The 14410-nt window shown below is 35.5% G+C and overlaps 1 protein-coding gene across 1 annotated transcript in view; it reads left to right on the top strand.

Moving 5' to 3' along the window:
* LOC148953772 (uncharacterized) overlaps positions 1–8679 on the top strand; it is an 87679-nt gene extending 79000 nt beyond the window's left edge. The window contains exon 8 of the mRNA XM_089086810.1: positions 8543–8679. Coding sequence (XP_088942936.1) covers positions 8543–8600 — 58 coding nt within the window. The 3' untranslated portion in view covers positions 8601–8679. The remainder of the gene's footprint in view (positions 1–8542) is intronic.
* The last annotated feature ends 5731 nt before the right edge of the window (positions 8680–14410 follow it).

Below are 14410 nucleotides of genomic sequence, written 5' to 3'. Positions count from 1 at the left end.
GTGCCCCAGAAATGATCCAGGAAGAACTGCTTCGATATTTTGGGCCTACCGTCTGAGTCAAACTAATACCCACGTATTTTCGACATAACACCTTTAAATTAGGGGTTGTTTTCTTAGACCACTTTCAAATGGGGATAAATCCATTTGAAAGTTTATTTGTTCAAACTAATACCAACTTATAAAATATCGTTTGTGATATTCATTCCTTATCTTGGATGATCGTTGGGGGCTTTTCACCTCTTCCTTAAACCTTGACCATAAGCTTTTTAGCCGAGCACCCATAAATTTTTTTTTAGTATTTTTTCTCTTTATTGGCTTGTTTTTGTTTTGTTTTATTGGCTTGTTTATTTTGAGTAATTAATACCATACAATAAAAGGCAAACCGATCGTCAATAATTAAGTCCAGAAATAAGAATGTATAAGCAACAGATTAGGATAATAGTTTCACAACAATAAGCCAGAAGGGTCTCATGATGAATTGTCAGGTATTATTCTTCACTCTCGGACTTGTAATATTTCTTTAATAAGGTTTATACTATCGCTATTGGGAGACCATTCCAAAAAGAGATACAATATCTTACTAAGTTTTTCTTCAAGCACTTTTTATGCAGTGTCTCCTGTTGTAGATGATCCGATCGTACCGCGTTTCTACTTACTTACTGCATTGCCTTGGAGAATGACGCTTAAAGGACACCCTAGACGGTCAATCATTTTGATTAAAAGCTTCCATCAATCAATTGACTAAACCATGATTGATCATCTAGGAACCTGTTTGACGCTTGAGTCAAGCGTTGACGGTCATCGATAGAAAGTTTCAATGACTCAATCGGTTTCCTAGACGGCCAATCATGCTTTAATCAAAAAAATTGACGGAAGCTTTTGATCAAAGTGATTGACCGTCTAGGGTGTCCTTAATGTTGAGATAGCTCGTCAGAAGCAGGGTGGTGATTATACTCGTAGGAAATAACGATTGGTACCACATTGAATGCTTATTAAACCGCGAAGACTACTTTTAAAGAGGTTCAAAGCTGGTTCTTAGGGACAGACCCATTGATGGTTCTTAGGTACATACTCTTCTTCAAAGTTGTTCCAGGAATTTGGTTTGGAGAAGGGGGCTACCAAAAGAAACTTCGCAAAACACAACAAAAATTTTTACACGCATTTTTGCTACTTTTGTACGAGTGGGATGGAAATTTTGGAAGGGGTGGGGGGCTCAAACCGGGTGCCCACCCTCTGGATACAGCCTTACCAACAATGCTCAAGATCTTATTCATCACAGAAATAATTTTCTGGAAACTAAAAGACTTAGAGATCTTTTCCTTTTTTGTTTTATATATTTGTAGCACATCAAAAGCTAAGTGTGGTATGCTGATATTCAGCACGAATTCATGCCTAGTTAGAAGTAATTTAAGACCTTTATAATATTTTAAAACAAATTTGTTGTAAAACCAATATTGTCTTAAGGTTTTGATTTATTGCGGAGTTTTGAAATAACTTTTTTTGGATTCAAAGTATATTTCTTGAAAACTTAGGATTAGGATGTATTTTATTTCAACATTACATAGCCTATATTCACAGCGGCGATTCTGCCCTCTCTTGTGCTCGGGGTAAAACTTGACCCCCCCCCCTGTCTCCGACAAAATTTTTGTTCCAAATTTTAACATTATCTATAAGCAAAATTATTTTTAATGTATTATTTAATTAATAATTTATCTTTAATCTATTTTATTAATTTATAAATAATTTATAATATTTAACTGCACCCTTTACTTTATTAATAAAATTAAAAAAAAATACAGAATCATTATAACCGTTAGATTATTTGTTTCAAATCTTGCACCCCTAAAATTTATGCGCCCGGGGCAAGTGCCCCTTCTGTTTCTCCTCTACAGCTGCCTTTGTATATTCATGTGCATTTCAGGGTGCGGTCATTCTAATAATCTAAATTATTTCTAGATTCACAAAGCTCAATTTGACCTTAATTTTTTTTTCATTATTACAGTTATAAAGCCTCGATATGTACAATATACTAGGAAGTTGACAACGCCCAATAACGTCAAATAAAAATTATATTCATGCATCATGACTAATTTTTATCCGGAAATTATTAACTGAAAAATATTCCTAACCTTTAATTGCGGATATATTGAAGTTGTTTTGTTTCAAGTGTTCCAAAATTACTTTTCGGGCATCATAACTAGTTTCCTGGTTACAAGCCTTCAGGAGCGCAAAAATTCAAATAAATAATCTAGTGTTTGTGATTAACTTGAAATTTTACTTTTACTAATATAAATTTGAAGCGCAAAAATTTATTGATAATTCACAATTTTTTAAAAATTTAGCCTGAAAATGATTGGGAGACAGGGGGGTGGGGGAGGCTAATCAAGATTTTTCCCGGGCGCAAGAGAGGCCGGAACGATAAAAAAAAAATGTCAAAATGGATGTCGCTAGAATCATATATCTCTTTCAGTGGCGTAAATCGAGGAAAAGTGACAGGGGTCTGGCATTGGCCCCCATATTTCTAAACTGACTGTTTTCGGTATTTTAATCGAAAAAAGGTCTTTTGGTACTTCCATTGAAAAAAACTGAAAAAAATTACCTACCCCGGGCCGTATCCAGAATTTTTCTTCTTGTTCCAGGATCCAGGTTGAGTGGTTTATTTCACGAAAAAAAAATTTAAAAACGTATCAGAAATCCGCTTTATGTATTTTTTCGTTGTTACGGGTTGAACAAACATTTCGGGGGGTGGATTCAAACTACGCAACCCTTCCCCTCTATACGGCCATGACCCTCCCCTAGATTTTGAACAAATTTGTTTGTTCCCCTCCTCCGTCATTTCTGTGAATTGACGACGCTGGTCGCCTATAATCTTGCTTTATTAATTTCTTAAAGAAAAGTTGGATAATTATATTTGACATGCGTATATTTTGAACAAGGTCAACAAGACTTAATAACGCGGAGCTTTTTAAGGGAAGGAGACGTATTAATTGAGTCCTTTGAAATACTTATCATAAGAATTATACCAAAAACAAAGGATAAGTCTTTGACACTGTTGAAATTCAAATTAATTATCGGGTTGAAATCGGGTTGAAAATTCAAATTAATTATTATTGTTTGCTTGTACCATATAAAATAAGTCTTTCTTTTTGTAAAATAAAAGCATATACTCTTTCTAAGAAAATGACGAATTATCAACGAGTTGCCCTGGGACGTAGCTAGGGACAGGAAATAGAAAGTCTCAAGGTACAGTTCCATCTGGGCTTACAGACGATTATAGTTAATTATGAACTTGTGATCACATGTCAACTTCATGAGCTGTTTAAAAGAAAAGTCGATTAGCTCCAATTTTTAGCCTAAAGACCCTAGCTTATTCATGAAAGTACATGTCTTTAAGGGGATACCCTAAGGACAGCGGTGGATCCAGGGGGTGGGGGACCCCAGCCCCCAAGATTTTTTTCTGGCACCCTCATTTCTTGTTTTTTTCCTGTCTTTCACTCTTTTTTTTAAAATACATTTATCAATTTGGTTAATTATTGACATCTTTGTCATATCCCCCCTCAAGATTTTACTTATTGGTGGCCTTGTAACATTGCCCCCCCCCCGCTGATATTTTGCTCTAGATTCACCCCTGTCTAAAGATACTTTAATACCCAACCAAACATTAAAAAGTAAGTTGTAAACACCTTCCTCACCTTGAGACTAGTAGAAACCAGTCCAGCCATGAAAGGAAAGTTAAGTTACCCTCGCCTATAGAAAAGAAAACTAGTAACATAATTTAAAACAAGAAGATTCTAACCATTATGCTTATTTTGGATTATGAGATATTTGTTAAAGCTTAGAAATCGGGTTTGTAGGAAGATAAATTGCGATCTTTAGTACCCTTTTAAAGTGAAAAAAGGTGTCATGCAACAAAAAAAGCAATATTGTCGCATATTTAAGCGAAAAATAGCAGTTTTGATGTGAATAGCTTTAGGTTATAAAGTTCACGAAAATATGGGGGAAGGGGTGAAATGTTATCCTTTTTTAAAACAAAGACAGAAAATTTAATTTTGAAAATCCTATTTTTTTTATTACTTTCAATAAAAAAGCCAAAAAGGTGTTTTAAAGATTCAAAAGAGGCCATTCCTCCTGCTGCACACCCTAATAGGTGGCCTTGGAATAGGCGCCCAGGATTGTATCATTATCCCTAATTTCAATATTTTTGTCTTCTGAATTTCATACTCAGCAATTTTCTAGTCATTCTAAGGAAGGAAAAATGAGGTTCCAACTAAGATAAAGGTCGTAATGTTTCGACCATATTCTTAAAAACTCATAACTAAGCAGTTTTCTAGAATTTAAGGAAACGCTGAACCTTCCGCGACCCTCTGTCTAACTAGTTGAGAGGGTCGCGGAGCTAAACTGTGAGCTAAACTAGTTTTCAATTGAATCGGATATAGTCCTTGCTGAAATTTGCTGAACTTGTGTAAGGAACTAAGCACATATTACAAGCGTGAGTACTTTGGGGTGGAAGATTGGAACATTTAGTCATTGAAGTTTGTTACCTGAAGTGCCACCCCCCCTCGTGGCCACTGATCGTAAAATGGAGAAATACAAACAGTTCAATTTGGTCCTTGTTTCATTTCGGGGATACCCCTTATGCCCACCAGCGGTTGTATAAACCACCAAAGATCAGAAAAATCAATCCATATATCTAGTATTTTGCTACGGTACCCACTCTGAGCATAATATAGCTGAAGCTCATATCCGCAACTGGAATGAGCACTTTAAAGAAGCTTGTACAAGGACAGATAAAGATGTAAATAAGGCTTTTGAAGAGCAGTGCCTATTCCCTGATATTTTCAAGAATAAGAGTAAAACCTACTTGTCTCTACCCACTAAAACTAAAGTAATATCCAGCCTAGCGCCGTCAACTCCGACTTCCGCAGCAGCATCAACTTTAAAGGAAATAATAAATGAAACTCAAGAGGAACTAATGAACACCAAGTCCAACCTAATGAGTGACATTTCTCGTGTCGTATCAGACACAAGGAAAGATCGCCGAGCTTCTGAAATTATCAGTGAAGATATTGTGAATGAAGTTTATAATTCTATTTCCCTTGAATATAATGCTAAATTTGAACAAATTGAATCAACCCTTCAAAGACTTTATAATGCTGTGAACTTGCTTGAAAATAAAATTTCTAAAATAGAGGACAGGGTTGACCAACTTGAGCAGGATACCTTACTTGACACCCTAATTTTCTACGGTGTGAAACCAAACCCCAATGTGAAATTGATGGATAATCTTAATGAAGTGATAACATAAATAATGGGCTTGCAAGATTTCAAAAAAATGGACCTCTTAAAGTCTTATCGAGTCCGCATTACTGCTACTCAAACCGAGACTGTGGAAATTTCCCCACTCTTGGTAAAATTTTCAAACTTGGATATTGCTCGAAAAGTGTTTGCAGCAAAAAGTAAGTTGGTTAAGTCAGGTGTATTTGTGTCTGAAATCCTAACTAAAAAGCGTCGCGATCTATTAAACGCGGCTCGTAGCACCTTTGGTCCAAGAAGTGTTTGGTCTGATCATGGACAAGTTCTAGCCAAAGTTCCGGGCGAAACTCGTATACGTAAAATAAACTATTTGCATGAATGCATTAGTATGTGACTTGTTAGTATTTTTCTTAATTTGTATATGCCTTCCACAGTTCATTGATTTTCATTTATTTACTTTTTTTTTTTTTTTTTCATTTTTGTTTCTCTTTCCGTGCTAATGGTTCATTCCAATAATACCTGCTGTCCAATTAGCTATTTGTTTGTTTGTTTTTCTTTTGCAATTGATTTAGGTAAAGATTTCTTTTTGGTTCATCTGGTGACTTTAAATGGACTCCAAGCAAAACCTGTTTTTGTGAATATTTTAAGCCATGAGAGTCGGCTTTGCGAGCTTGAAAATAATCCTTTCGATGTAATTAGTATCGTAAATAATTATGTAGGTCAGGCTAATCAAAGTATAACCCTATTTGTTATAGTAAATATGTTTCGGATTTGGGGGGTGAGGAGGTTACCAAAGGAAATTATTCTCTGACAGCATTTCAGCTTAACATTCAGGGTCTCTCCTCCAGGATCTTCAGTTCGAATATGTCTGTAATAATTATTTTGGATGTCAGAATTTTGTAAATACAACAAAAATTGAATTATTTATTTTATTAAGATTTCGCTCCCGAGAGCACTTTGATTTTTTAGTTGAATAATAGCAAATAAAAAAAGTATTTCATCATTATCATCGTAATTTTTAGAATTATTTGAAATCATAAATAAACAAATATAAAGACTGGTTAAGAGACTTGAATGTAAAACACAAATTCAAGAAACATCTGACTCTACGCAATGGTATTGACATAGGCCTGTTCTGGCATTTGCATTTAGACCCAATAGGAGATCTGTTAAACGAATGTTTATTTTCTTTGGTTCAGCTCCTGGCGTCACTAGAGTTCTTGTCTATTTTTCAATAATGAGGCAAAAGGTGGTTTGTAACGCGGGTCTCTTCTCCTATTATTCAGCAATTTGATTATGACATTAGTGGTGGTTTTTTTTTGCGTGGTTGGTTCAGTGGTTTAATCGTGTTGTGTAATTTGTACGTTTTTGACAAAACACACAAAATTATGTTTTAACAAAACTTCGTTTTTTGCACAACGCGAAGCATCGTGTTGCTTTCTCGACTCTCTGTTTCCTCAAACTTGGAACTTGCTCTTTATCCGTGTTCCATGTTCGACCGGTCCCTATCCAGATAGAAAAAAGTTATCTGTAGATGACAAAGAAAGGATAAGATGGAAGGGAAGAAAATGGACATAGATCCTGCTGAATATGCGTTTTTGAATAGAGGCCAAGGTGAAACATAATTGTACAAGAAAACAGGCAAGTAAAAAGCTCAGAATTTTTCCACATGTTTTCACAGTTTTGAATATTTTGCCACTTTTCCTAAAATGCGTTTTTAGACGTTCAACCAGGAACATGGACAGAGATCACGAAAGCGACAAAAACTACGTTTTTGGGTTAGAACATGAAACTTGGAACATGAACCATGAAACACGGCACTTCGAAAAAAAACGCAGCTATTATCTGCGTATATGATCCACTCGTTTGCTAATCCGGCTAGAATAATGTTAAAATAAATATGGGTTACTGGAAATATTGGTACTTGCCTGTTAGAGGAAACACGTTCAAGAATTACGCTGTGTAAGATTTGACCATAACCGGTTTGTCTCTCTGGAATCGGTTATGATTTGCTTATTTTGAGTGGGAAAAACTACGATGTAGCTATATTTTAATTAATTATTTAATATACAGAGATGGTTAGGGTCTAGGTTAAGTTGGGTCAGGTATTTAATATAATGCGTTGTGCGGGGCCTGCTTTCCATAATTCTTTGTCGTAGTTTTCATAATTTTGTTTCGAAAGTATTATATTATCACCATGTTTTGGTATATATCATTAGGATTAACGTAAGTTCTCTTTTTGGGTGTGTTTCGTTGAACTGACAGGTGCCGAGTTTTCATGATTCATATAAATTTTTTATATGTAATGAATTCAGTTAAAAAAAAAAAAAAAAAAAAAAAAAAAAAAAAAAAAAAAAAAATTGTCTACCCAGGTAAAGAATCTTCATCTATCGATGTAACCATACACAATATATATGCAAGCTATTTATGCATTTGTGGCCAAAAATTTAAGTGGTCCATTTGTACATCGTAAATAATTTCTTAGACTACATTGCATTTCCAGCTATATTTAAAACGACAAGAAAGTATAAAAACGAGTAAAACTTTTGACAATAAACAGTCATTTGATTTTAAGTATACTTATAAATTCATTACCAACACCAGAAAACAACAGAGAATAGTGATAAAGAATAAAAATCTACGCTTTAATTTAACTCCACCAATTATCTTTTCGAAAATAGATTCAGGACTTTGTGCGTATTTATGAGTGCATGATTGTGTCTATGCTCCGTAATGCTCCTAAGGAACAAATACAAAAAAGGTCTTGGGGCTTCTTTACTCCTTCTTTACTCCTTCTTTACTCCTTTTACTCCTTGCATAAGGTCCCATTTTTTATCCTCTAATGGCGTGTCATATTGTTTGGAATAAGTTGCCTGAATCAGCTCGAGGGTGCCACTCATTCGGTTTGTTTAAAAAAATTGCTAAAAATTCTTTGGCTTCGTAGATGTTATTTTTATTTATGTCTTTATTTTATTTATTTTTTTTAGTCTGTTTAATCTAATTAATTAATTTAGCTTATTTATTCTATTTTTTCTATAGTTTTCATTTTATCTATATTTTCTTTTCTTCTGCTTCGTATGTGAGCAAGTGATCATTTTAAATTTTCTTTTGTTTTTCATCTCTGAGTAGCCTAAGCAATTCATATGTCTTCCCCCTTTGTACAGGCCAATGAGCCTTTGGGGGAATAATAGCATGTAATATTGTATGTGTATATAATGAAGAATAAAACTTATCTTATCATCTTATCTTATCTACTGACTTTCAATTTTTTAATAAATATATTTTATAGGTTTCTACGACCTAAAGTGTCTTTGATGGAGCTACTCAGGAGAAGAGCTGAACAATAAGCAGTATATGGTGTCTGAAGTTATAGGCGATCGCCAATTCTGTCTGTGATACACGCTTTGTTCGTGTTTTTTTTTTTTTTTTTTTACATGGATATAAATTATACGAAAGATTACAATTGTATATTCTTTTGGCTTCATAGATAATGCTGACGTTAAAAACGCTAAAATAAAGGAGAAAAAAACGCACAGACACAAAACGAAAAATTAAGCAAGAAAAAACGGGTTTTTTAAAATAAAACAGTGAATAAATAACAACAAAATAAACACTTAATTAAAAAATACTCCGAATATTTCGGCCCCACGCCCGGGAGTTTTTCTCAACGGAAAAAAAGAGAGAGAAAAAAAGTTTTTTTAACATTTTTTTCTCTCTCAATTTTCCGTTGAGAAAGGCTCCCGGAGGTGGGGCCGAAATATTCGGAGTGTTTTTTAATTAAGTGTTTATTTTGTTGTTATTTATTCACTGCTTTAGTAAAATTGAAACCTGTTTTTCTTGCTTAATTTTTCGTAAATGAAAAAGCAGTGTGGTCTAAGAAATTATTTACATAGACAAAAAAGAGCGAAAAGTTTAGTAAAAAGTTTATATATATATATAATATATATATATATATATATATATATATATATATATATATATATATATATATATATATATATATATATATATATATATATATATATATATATATATATATATATATATATATATATATATATATATATATATATAACTTGCAACTAATATGCTTGCAATTGACATGTATTAAAACTGCATCAACTGAAGACAAACATAAACTAATTTCATGTTTTCAAGTTTTGATATTAAATTGAAGACATTAAAACCAAAAATCAGTAGAAATGAAGCAACATAATGATTCAAACTTGAGATGAAGAAAAATTAACATGAATTATATAAAAACTAAGAAGGACAGCAACCAAAGTAACTGATAAATAACGGACATAAACTACTGCAAAAAAGAGTTCTGTTGCGGTCCCCCATTAAAGGATGGACAGTCATTTCGTTTTGCGGAAAACCATATATATAAGGAGAAAAGGCACATCAAGGAATAATTCAAGATTAAGATGAATTAAGATTACCGCGAATAGAGTAAAACCTAAGGCAAACAGAAAAAATTAGAAATATGAGTTCTGCTGCCCCCTCTTAAAGCATGGAGTGTCGTCACGGAAACTTAGTCATTATGGACGTTCCGAAAATAAGTAGAAAATTTAGCACAATGGTTATATCAAAATTTTGATTGAATGTGTTTGGGGAAATGGGTGGCGTGTAAGCGGTGCTATTTGCCTTCCAATCACTTTCTACTATTAAAAAGAGCACTAGCCATTTCAATTTCTAATCAAATGAGCCCTTTTTGAAGTTTCTACGATAACGCGCTCTATAAAAACCTTATGTGCCCCCAGGGCATAACTTACAGCCCTTGCCCGGAGGGCTATGGGGGAGTGTCCTCCTCAAAAATGTATTTTCTATCTGGAAATCAACTTTGCTGAAGAAAATGGCTATCTCAAAATTTTGATTGGATGTGTTTGGGGGAATGATGGGCGTAGGGTGGGCTAGTTGCCCTTCAATCACTTTTGACTATTGAAAAGGGCATTACCCATTTTAATCGAATAAGCCTTTTTTAAAGTTTCTACGACAACACTTTCTATAAAAACCTTATTTGCCCCCAGGGTATAACTTACAAACCTTGCCATGAAGGCCGTGGGGGAGTGTCCTCCTCAAAACATAATTTCTATTCAGAAATCAACTACGCTAAACAAAATGGCTATCTCAAAATTTGTATTGGATGTGTTTCGGGAAATGGTGGGCGAGGAAGGTGTGTTAGTTACCTTCCAATCATTTTTTACTATTAAAAAGGGCACTAGCCACTCCAATTTCCAATCGAATGAGCCCTTTTAGAAGTTTCTACGACAATTCCTTGGATACGAAGTGTCCAGGTATGGAGAAAAAAAATAACACATTGTGCCAATATCGTTCTTTACTTAGGCAGCGCTATTGTGTTGCCTATGATACAATTTAACAGACAGTTGTGCTTAATAGAGCAAAAATCAATAGCATTAGCATGATTGCACGCTCTCATATGAAAAGGGTTGGAAGCTTGCGATCCATTTATTCCTTCTAGAAAGCGGACAGAGAATTTTCCGTGTGTGGGATAGTTTATCACGTAGAAGGTATTCCCTGAATCAAAATTGAACCAATTGCTTCTTGGTCCAGCTGTCTAGAACACAGTTCCATTGGGGAAATCCCTTTCAAATCCTAAAGCGGACCAAAATTTTGTGTTACAAGGGTTTCCTGAGAAAAAAAAGGAGAAAGCTGATATCCTGAGGAAAAAATTTCTTAAAACATTACGTAACATACCACGTGTGCATCGTCACTACGTAACGCCCCACGTGTTTGCTACCCCCAGTTACAACTGGGGATTCCCCACGTGACTGGCGAGACCTGACTACAATCAGGTCATGTGAGAATCCGTCATCCTTAGCATAGATAAACAATCTCCTATTACGTAGCGTACAGATGTGCGTACGTAACATCCCACCTGTGTGCTATGTTCAGTTACAACGGAAGATTCCCTATTTGACTAGGGGCCCTGACGTCTAACGTGTCACACGAGAAAGCGTCATCCTTAACATAAAAAAAAACATTTCACTATTACATAACAACCAAAGAAATATTGAAGAAAAATGTCTTGAAGAAAAATGCCTTAAAAAAATGTCTTGAGGTTGTCTTGAAATGTCTTGAATAAAAATGTCTTAAAAAATGTCTTGAAACGTCTTGAAGAGTGTGTAAGAGAATGTCTTGAAGAAAACACTCCCTATGATGTAATGTCTATATTTGCATCTTGATTTGGCAGGGCTCTGAACTCTAATAACTCCTATTACGTAACGTCCTAAGGAAGTATTGCATAAGTAAACAAATCCTATTACTTAACATCCAAAGAGAGCATTTGCATAAGTAAACAATCCCTCTATTGCGTAACAAACACCTGATTCTTGAAGAAGTTTAAAAAAAAAATTGTCCGGACCGGGATTAGAAGGTATATAGGCCTCGTCGGAGGCCTTATGGCGTCACAACTAAAATACCAGAATTAAAAGTACCTAAAGTATAAAAAAAATTGGAAATAGGCATACTATTATTATTGAAGAATTTCTTTTTCCTTATTAAGGAAAAAATACCCGTGCAATATCTAGACATCCGGGTAAATCCCTCGAAGTAAAAACACTAATGGAGTCACTTACCTGTTATATAGTTTTAGATGATTATTTTCAGATTACTGAGAACGATGTATCGAATAACCAAAGAGATCACTGGCGACTTCCGAAAGCTGGCATTTGCTGTTGAAAGTAAGACTGGCGAACTACTTACCAGGAAAGAAGATTTTGATAACAGATGGAGAAAATACTTCAACGAAGTACTAAATTTTCCTTCCCCTGTAAATCCCATGGAGCCTCCGCCCGGTGTTCCGCTCTTCGATCTTGGAATCAACGTTGATCCTACTGGAAGTGAAAACCGTACTACCCAACCTGAAACACGGCAAAGCTGCCGGAATTGATGGCGTACAACATGAATTAATGAGATATGGTGCCTCGGCCTTGACAAAGCCTCTCTAAGAGATTTTGAATGAGATTTGGGAAACCGAGAGTGTCCCGACTGATTGGAAAAAAGGAGTCATTATAGAATTATTTAAGAAAGGTCGAATTGTTGATTGCAACAATTGGTGAGGTATCACCCTACATTCCATAGGAAGTAAAGTTCTCTGTCAAATACTCCTGAACCGCATACAGTCGACAATTGACGTGATCCTAAGAGATGATCAACGCGGTTTCTGGTCAGATAGATCTTGTGCTGATCTGGTATTCAGCCTAACAACTCTAGTTCAAGAATCGAACGAGTGGCAAACTAAAATATTAATAGCGTTTATTGATTTCTTAAAGGCGTTTGATTATGTACATAGGGAATCACTATGGAGCATGGGCGCCCATATGGGGGGGGGCTCTTGCCCCCCCTCCTGGCTGAATGATGCTGCCTTATTTTTATATTTTTGTTCTGAGATTTCTATTATATAGCATTAAAAGTAGCAATTAGACGAAGTTGGAATTCAGCTTATGGGCGCCCATGCTATGGAGAACACTAAGATATTAGGGACTTCCAGAAAAGATCATTAGTATTATTGTTACTTTATACAATGACCAGCTAGCCGTTGTACGAACCGACGATGGAGATCTGACGGAATGGTTCCAGATCAATTCTGGTGTACGACAAGGTTGTATCCTCTCTCCTGTGCTCTTCACAATTCTCATTGACTCTGTACTGGGGTCCTGTCATTTTGTTGAAGTGATATAGTTGAATGATAGGCGTACTGTCTTTGACGATGATATTGCTGATGACATTGCGCTCCTCTCTCATCTAAAAGAATACTTTCAACAGAAAATCACTGAGCTTTCGAACAAAGTCAGACGAGTTGGGTTGTCAATTACTACTCAAAAGACTAAGGTTATGCGTAACAGTGTAAATGCAACCCCGTTCCGGCCACTGAATGTTGGTTCAAATGAGCTAGATAAGGTTACAAAATTTAAGTATCTTGGAATCTTCATCAAATCTGACGGAAATCTTGAGCGTGAAATTGCTACATACATTACTTGTGCTGGCAATGGTTTTACAAATTTGAGAATAGTTTGTAAAAACGCTGCGGACTCTCTAAATCTCAAACTCCGACTCCTAAATAGCAATGACCTCTCTGTACTAACGTATGGATGCGAGACATGGGATCTGACGTAACAGCATGAAAAATGAATACAATGTTTCAAAAACAACTGTCGTCGCCGTCGGCGCATCCTGGGAATCCAGTGGTCCGAAAGAACTACAAACGCCGCCACACGTGAAAGAACGAGACAACCGCTAATAGTTGAAAAAATCCTAAGTACTAGATGGCGATATTGCGGTCATATGGTCCATATGGGCGATGGCAGGCTCCCCCAAGCTGTTTGGTGTCCCCCGCAGCATTAGAAGACGTGGACGACAGAGAACGGCACTATCCCGATCCCTAGAGAAAGAGGCTACTTTGGGGAGGATATCTTTTGAAGATCTGTGGTTTCAAGCTCTTCAGAGGTCGTCGTGGAGAGAGGCACCGTTGTCCTCTTATGCACCAGATGGCGTGGGAGGAAATAAGTTTAAGTTTAAGTCTAAGTAATAAGCCATTTTTACGAAAAATTACGGACTGTGTATAGTAAGATGTAAAATTTGGTTATTATGGTAAAAAATTAAATGAAATTCATATTATATTTTAGTTTTTTTTTATTGAGGTCTCGAATTTTATTATGACTTTTGACTTTTAACACCTATAGCCAGAGACATAAAATCAAGATTTAACACCCAATATTTGAGGAAAATAGCGGCTAAAATAAATAAAATTGCGGCAACACTTGGTATAATTGAGGGATAATACTGTTGTTTTGATCCGCGGCTTTAGGGACTGAATTCTTATTCGAACTTTATGGAAACTTTTTAGGGAGGGAGGTATCCTCTTGACTCCTTGGGCAGAGCTTAATATTGAAATGGCCTAAGTCTAGAGAGAATGTTTTTTAAATATAGACTGTCAAAGCTAAGCGACTTAACTTAGTCCCTTGATTTCTACAAAAAGTTTGAAAAGCCATGTAACAAAAAATCAGTTTGGAATGAATACTACTACAGTGAGCGGCTTGCATTCGAGAAAAAACGAGGGACGGGCTTTTTATGGAGAAAAAGCTTTTTAAGTTTTAAGAAAAAGCTTTTTGATAAAAATCTGTGGCTTACTTTC

The sequence above is a fragment of the Artemia sp. Qi Xiang Cuo genome, chromosome 3, assembly GCF_049724085.1.
Source record: "Artemia sp. Qi Xiang Cuo chromosome 3, ASM4972408v1, whole genome shotgun sequence".
Classification (NCBI taxonomy): domain Eukaryota; kingdom Metazoa; phylum Arthropoda; class Branchiopoda; order Anostraca; family Artemiidae; genus Artemia; species Artemia sp. Qi Xiang Cuo.
This window is presented reverse-complemented; position numbering and strand designations above follow the sequence as displayed.